We start from the raw sequence: 6,814 nt of genomic DNA on the forward strand, positions 1-6,814 counted from the left end.
AATGTTTCAGGGATTAAGTGAATTAAACAGAAACTTGTATTTAACGTAAAAGTAACACAAACATAACCTTCAAATAAATATAAAAAACGTATATTTTTTTCAGATTCACAATAAAATTTACATTTATCATATATTTACAACTATTTCACAACAAATAAGAATGAATTTTCGAAAATTAATTCACCCCTTTTTTTGTTCCAGAAATTTCTACAGTTGATGAATTACCAAATATGAATAAAATATACATGGAAAAAGTGGATGGAGGAAACTTCCGAATTCTAAATCGTAATTTGTAGAAACGGATTTTTTGTGTCAGGTAAAGTAAAATTTATCTGAATTTCATAATCTATTTGATACATCTTTAGCATTTTCCCTGCCATTGGCAATTCGCGAACCAAATTGAAATGCTCTTTTCGGAAAATTTGCAGCATTCTTGAGATTTAATTTTCTCGCGACTAATCTTAAAAGTAATTTATCTCCCAATCCACAAGGGAATTTCTCAGTTGGACAGCATCTAGGTGAAATAAAAAGATTTATTCACAAGTTTTCATAAACATAAAAAAAGGGAAAAAAATTTCTAATTTCTAAAAGATTTTAATTACCTCTCCCATGGAGGTATGGTTTGAACAAATTCCACTAGATTTTCGTCCAAATAAGGAAATCGTGCCTGCTTTCCATGATCCGAAGTCACTCTGTCATCTCGACCCAAATTTCTATCAGAAATTCTATTTAATTCCAATTTTAATTCCTCGATCAAAGCCTCCCATCCTTTCTGTCTTAAAATTGTTCTGTGCCTCATATAACCTCCAAATAATTCATCAGCTCCCATGCCCAGTAAAAGAATTCGACAGGGAGACTCGTATGGTTCTTCATTTAGAATTCCAATTCCTCGACTGGCAAACCAGAGGGCACAACCCAAACTCTCGTCGAGAATTGTATTCAATGGATAAATTAAATCCGAAATACGAGATGATCGATGAATGTTTAGTTCTTCTTGCGATATATTTACCTTTGAAAAAAAATTAAAGTGTTCTCTAAATTTGAATTAGTAAAAATATCTACTAATTCGAATTAGTGACTGGCTTTTTATTTTTATTAAAGTACTGGAAAAAATTTAGTTTTGGAGAAGTTACAAATGATTGCAGAAATTCAATTACTTTCAAAAATAATAAAATTCTCATCAGAAATTTAATTATGTTCAAAAATTTAAAGAAACTCGTCCAAATTTCAATTATCTTTAAAATTAATAAAATTCTTCTCCAAAATTCAATTATTTTCAAAAAATTTAATAAAACTCTTGGCAAAATTTCAATTATTTTCAAAAAATTTCCTCAATTCAATGATTTTCAATATCTATTATTTTAATAAAATTTTTCAAAAGAATTCAATTATTTAAAAAAAATTTTGATAAAATTCTTAGCAAACATTCAATTATTTTCATAAATAATAAAAATTTCACAGCAATTCAGCTATTTTCACAAATTTTTTATAAATTTCTTCCCAATAATTCAATTATTTTCCTAAATAATACATTTTTTTACAGAGATTCAATTATTTTCATGAATAATAAAACTTTTTGTAGAATATCAATTATTTTTAATACAATTTTAATCAAATTCCTCGAAAAATGTAATTATTTTTAAAAATTTTATTAAAAGTCGTCAAAAAAATTCAATTTTAAAATTTGTTGACAAAATTCTTTATTAGAATTAAATTTGGAGAAACATTTAATTACTCAATAAATTGTTTATTTTTATATTTGAATGATTGAATTCTCGTAGAATTTTATAATAAAAATTGATTTAAGAATGAATTTCAATGATTAATGAATAAAATGATTTAAAAATTACAATTCTGTAGAATTAATTTTTTTGAAAAATTTGAATTGAATTTTTTTTAAAACTTATTATTTTAAATTTTTATTTTTTAAATATTTAATTGTAGAATTTCCGAATAATATTTCGTAAAATTGAATTGTATAAACAAATGGTTTTAAAAATTCTTAAGAAACTTTTGCAATAATTATTAAAAATAATTGATAATTGATTTCTTTCGAAAAATTTTAATAAAAATTTAAAAATTAATTACATTTTTCAAAGAATTTACCTAAAATTGAATTAAAAATAATTAAATTTCTCTGCATTTTATTATTTAGTAAAATAATTGAATTCTTGCAACGGATTTTATTAAATTTTTTTTTTTAATACTTGAAATCCTGTGAAGAATTTTATTATTAAAGAAAACAATTGAATTTTGGCAACGAATTTTATTAAATTGTTTTTTAATAATTGAAATTCTCTGAATTTTATTATTTAGTAAAAGAATTGAATTCTTGCAACGAATTTTATTACATTTTTTTAAATAATTGAATTCTTTTGAAAAATTGTATTGAAATAGCAGATTTTGAAAATATTTGAATTTTAGCGAAGAATTTTAGTATTTGTAAAATGTAATTGAATTCTTGCAAACAATTTTTAAAATAGTTAAATTTTTCGAGGGATTCATTTAAAATTGTATTAAAAATAATTGAAATCCTATGAAAAATTTTATTATCTTTGAAAATAATGAAATTCTTGCGAAGGATTTTTTAAAAATTGTTGTAAATAATTTAATGTTTTTTTTTTTAATTTTATGGAAATTTAAATTATTAGAAAACATGAAGATATCGATCACTCCGAGTCGAAGACTCGGAATGATTGATATCTTCATGTTTTCTAATATTATTCGTATAAGTTGTTGAATTAAAAAAAGGTTTGAATTTGAAATTTTTTTGTAAATAAATGTAGTAGAACATTTTCTTGAATAATATTAATTTTTAATTAATTAAATTAATTAATTAATAATAATTTTGAGAGTGAATCAGAATATTCTTTAGGGTGAGGGAAAAATTCAAAATTTTGTCTGGAAATCAGAAAAAAACAAAATTAATTTTTTATGTCAATCCTGGGTAATTTTTCTGTATTTTAAAGTAAAATTCTGTCTTTTATGAAAATATGAAAACAAACCTCTACGAAATTCCAATTTCTGTCCGGACATATTGTTTCCAATTCTGCTAGACTTTGTCTACCGGTTTTTCTGTCAGGAACATTGTATATTTCTCCTAGATTTTGATTTTTTGGATTTTTATTCACTTTCTCAAAGGCAACATTTATGAGGTCGATACTTTCAGTCTTTGGAACGAAATTGTCCGCAAGTACAGCCAAAATTGAAGAATCTAATCCACCCGAGAAGAGAATTCCAATTTTCGTGTGAGTACATTTGACAGTTTCTTGACTTAAAATTAATTTTATACAATTCTTGCAATATGATGGTTGTTTCTTAATTCTTGTTTCAATCGACGCTTTTAATAGTCTTTCGATTTTTTCCATCCTCTGGAAAATTTCTTCCTTTTTTAAAAGCAAGTCCATTATGTCTTCTCTTTTTTCACTATCTACATTGACATGGAAATATTTTTCGTCAACATTTACCAAATTTAGAGATTCCTCCCGTGAGGGGAAAATTACATCTTCAATTTGTATTCTACTATTGAGAAGATTTTCTAATTTTCTAATTTGTTCGTGAAAACTATCATTTGGCATACGCCAGGGAAAACAACTGAGACTAAAATTGGAAGGATTGAAAGTTTGTAAATTTAAAGCAAAAAGTCCAATTGCGGGTATTTCGTGTGTATTTTCGAATTTTCTTCTAGTCACCGATGTGAAAGTTAAGGAACTATTTATGGAATTGAAATTTAGAAGTAAACTGTGTCGCCCAAATAGATCGCGAGAAAAATAAAGAATTTTTTGGGATTTGTTGAAATATACGAAACTGTAGGGTCCTTTTATTAATTTGAGAGTAGGGACGATGTTTAGTGATTTAAACGATCGCAGGATAAATGTTGTGTCACTTTCTGTATTGTCATTTGAATTTCCAGAGAAAACGTCTCCATTCCAGAGAAGAATATTATCATCCTCATCCACGCAAGGTTGGATTGTCATTTGGGAACCTTGAGTCCATAAAATACTAGCAGCAAAATGAAGGCAATGTTTCTCTGATAATTTAATTTGTTTTTCGCATAAACTATCTGGACCTCGGGAAGAAATTCTTTCTTTACAAATATTCCACTGAAACAGTTGATTAATTTATGGATTTTTATATAATGCGATTAATTATAGATTACTGAATATTTGTTATTATTACTGACATTACTACTGGCCCTGCTGGCAAATAATTTTTGATAAATTTTGCTATAAATATAAGAAATATATTTAGAAATATTAATAAAATTTCTATCGTACCTCGAGTGGTAATTCATCACTTTGAGAATTATGTAAACAGCAAAAAATACCACACATTTTTATTTTGAAATTAAATGAAATGTGTAAACAAACGAAAGGTAAACAGAGCAGAAGCAAAATTCGAAACTGTCACAGAATCTAACCTCAAAGACAAACACGTGGAATTCTCAGATGTGAGAGAGGTAGACGCATGTAACCGTCTCTCTTTCTCTTACTCTTTTCTGCGCTTAGTATCGTTCTGTGAGTGAACCTTTAGCTTCCGCCAGGTTAGGACATTTGTTTTTGCAATTGTTGCAATTCAATCTAGTTATTTTCGACTCTGGTAACTATCTATTTGAAACTGTCAACTTTTTACTTCATTTACTTGAAATTACTTGAAATTGTCAACTATTTACTCGAATTTGTCAATTATTTAATTTAATTTGTCATTTACTTACTTGAAATTGCAACAATGTTTAAATTGTTGTTGAGTGTTTGATAGTTTTTTTTAATGAATCACTTGGATTATTGTTTATTGATGTACATTTTTTATATCATACACTACCTCCAAGTATAATGGGAATAACAATGTGTTTTGATTGTTATTATTTTAATTTTTGATTGTTTTAACTTTAATAATTAGAAAAATTAGAAATTCTTGTAGTGTTAGTTTTAGAAAAATTGTAATTTTTTTGGTTTTTACAGTTCTTGCTCAAGAAGCAATCTGAAGGAAGAAGGAAATTTGAAGAAAAAAAGAAAGGATGTGAAAGAAGAAAGAAGTTCGAAGAAAAATATTCCCAGACTTCGCAAAAGGAATTCACCGAGAAGTGTTCTTCGAGAGTTTCACAACGAAAAGGAGACGCAATGGTACAACAAAAGGTATTCAACCACCAACGTGGAATTCAAGGTCTGATGAGTAAAATGAAAATCTTTTTCTAATTTAACTCCTTCCCTGTTAAAAATTACTTTTTGCTTTATAATTAATTGAAAAATTGAAAATTAAATTTGATGACTTTTAGTTTGAATTTTAAATTTGAAAAATAATTGTAAATATTTTGAAACTAATAGTAATTTGAAGTTAATAATAATTTGAGAATCGAAGTATTATTTTAAAAAACAGGGAAGGAATCTGAACAACATAGTGACACCATTGTCAAAATTTATTATTTTGTACTATTTTTGCTGTTACGTATTATTAACAAATTATTATTATTACGCATCATGTATTAATAATAAATTATTGTTATTACGTAATTATTGTACAAATTAATATTTTTGTCAATGCTTTTATTCATATATTTTTATATCTTGTATTTCATGTTTTGCTTTTTCATTATTTTCATGTTTTATGTAATTTTTCTTCCTTGATTTATATTATAACTTTTTTTCCTTGCAAAGTCTTTGTTTCTCTTTTGAAAAATAATGATATTAAGAAATAAATTTAATTTAATAAATAATTTTAATTTAATTTAATTTTTTTATTTTAATTTCTTGCATTTAAAATTTTTTAAAATAAATAAATTTTAAAATTAAAAAAAAAAGTTTAAAATTTTCAAGTTATCAATTGTAGCTTTTTTCAATTTTTTGGTATCAATTTTCATAAATTTTTTGAAGTTAATAGTTAATGCATTTGAAATTTAAGAATTAAATCTTTTATTTTTGATAATTTTTTTTTAAATAAATGAAAAATGTTTCTTTTCAGCAATTTGTATATTTTTGAGCTCAGGTGTCGGATGCGTCCCGGGACGTATGGGAGCCTAACGTGCCCCTTTATCCCTAGTTTAGGTTTAATGCACCGGGGCGGAATGTGAGAGAATCGTGGAGTGTTGATGAGTGTTTGTGAAATTAAAAAATAGGTTTAAATTATGTAGACAGGGGGTAGGTAGGAATAACTTTTTTTGTATGAAGGAGAATTATTTTCGATTTATTTTTGTGGTAGGTAGGGAAATCGGGATTTTTTTTTGTGTGAGTGTTCCAACCACTAGGTACCAGTGGTTCCTGGTACTGTCACTGCTACAAAGAGTACCAGTGAATTTATATTTCTTTTATATTTAATATTTTTTCTTTTTGTCACTATGTTGTTTCAAATTTTATTTTATGTTCTATACATATATTTGTCTATTGTGTTTGACACTATTTTATGTTTGCCTAATATTGACAAACAATTTTTACATATGTCTCGTTTTGAGAAATAATTTTTTGTGTTTGTCTAATTTTGACGAATAATTTTTTTTATTTGCCTAATTTCGATCGACAAACAATTATTTGTGTTTGTCTTATTCTGGCGAACAATTTGTTTGTCTTATTCCGACAGAAAATTTTTAATTATTAAATTTAATTATCAAAATAATTTTTAATTTAATTGTTTGTTTTATTCCGACAAACAATTTTTTTGTGTTTGTCTAATTTTGACAAAAGATTTTTTTTTAAATTAAATCGAATCATCACATCGTGGTGGAAAATTTTACTTTGTAACTATTTTTAAAATTACTTTAGTCGATTATTTCTATACAATTATTATTAGAAAACTATATTTGAACTAAATGTACAATTTTTTA

The 6,814-nt window shown here is 25.3% G+C and overlaps 2 protein-coding genes across 2 annotated transcripts in view; one reads left to right on the forward strand and one right to left on the reverse strand.

Annotated features, from left to right (window-relative positions):
• The window catches only part of LOC122512819 (larval cuticle protein A2B-like), a 95,060-nt gene that overhangs the window by 148 nt on the left and 88,098 nt on the right, over positions 1-6,814 (forward strand). Inside the window, exons 2-3 of the mRNA XM_043628898.1 lie at positions 202-316; positions 4,962-5,163. Coding sequence (XP_043484833.1) covers positions 5,121-5,163 — 43 coding nt within the window. The 5' untranslated portion in view covers positions 202-316; positions 4,962-5,120. The remainder of the gene's footprint in view (positions 1-201; positions 317-4,961; positions 5,164-6,814) is intronic.
• On the reverse strand, positions 75-4,435 carry LOC122512815 (asparagine synthetase domain-containing protein 1). The gene is made up of 4 exons (XM_043628893.1): positions 4,278-4,435; positions 3,006-4,103; positions 603-1,009; positions 75-514 (listed from the first exon to the last, which is right to left on the reverse strand). The coding sequence occupies exons 1-4, from the start codon at positions 4,332-4,334 to the stop codon at positions 340-342; spliced, it is 1,737 nt and encodes a 578-aa protein (XP_043484828.1). The 5' UTR covers positions 4,335-4,435; the 3' UTR covers positions 75-339.

Source organism: Leptopilina heterotoma, unplaced genomic scaffold (genome assembly GCF_015476425.1).
Source record: "Leptopilina heterotoma isolate Lh14 unplaced genomic scaffold, ASM1547642v1 Lhet_128, whole genome shotgun sequence".
Lineage (NCBI taxonomy): Eukaryota > Metazoa > Arthropoda > Insecta > Hymenoptera > Figitidae > Leptopilina > Leptopilina heterotoma.

Bases quoted from the DNA above. Each gene is read 5' to 3' on its own strand.
- LOC122512815 (XM_043628893.1), bottom strand. From the start codon at position 4,334: ATGTGTGGTATTTTTTGCTGTTTACATAATTCTCAAAGTGATGAATTA. The intron at 1,010-3,005 runs GTTTGTTTTCAT...TTTTTTTCAAAG, and splicing joins GAAATTGGAATTTCGTAGAG to GTAAATATATCGCAAGAAGA. The intron at 515-602 runs GTAATTAAAATC...TATTTCACCTAG, and splicing joins ACCATACCTCCATGGGAGAG to ATGCTGTCCAACTGAGAAAT.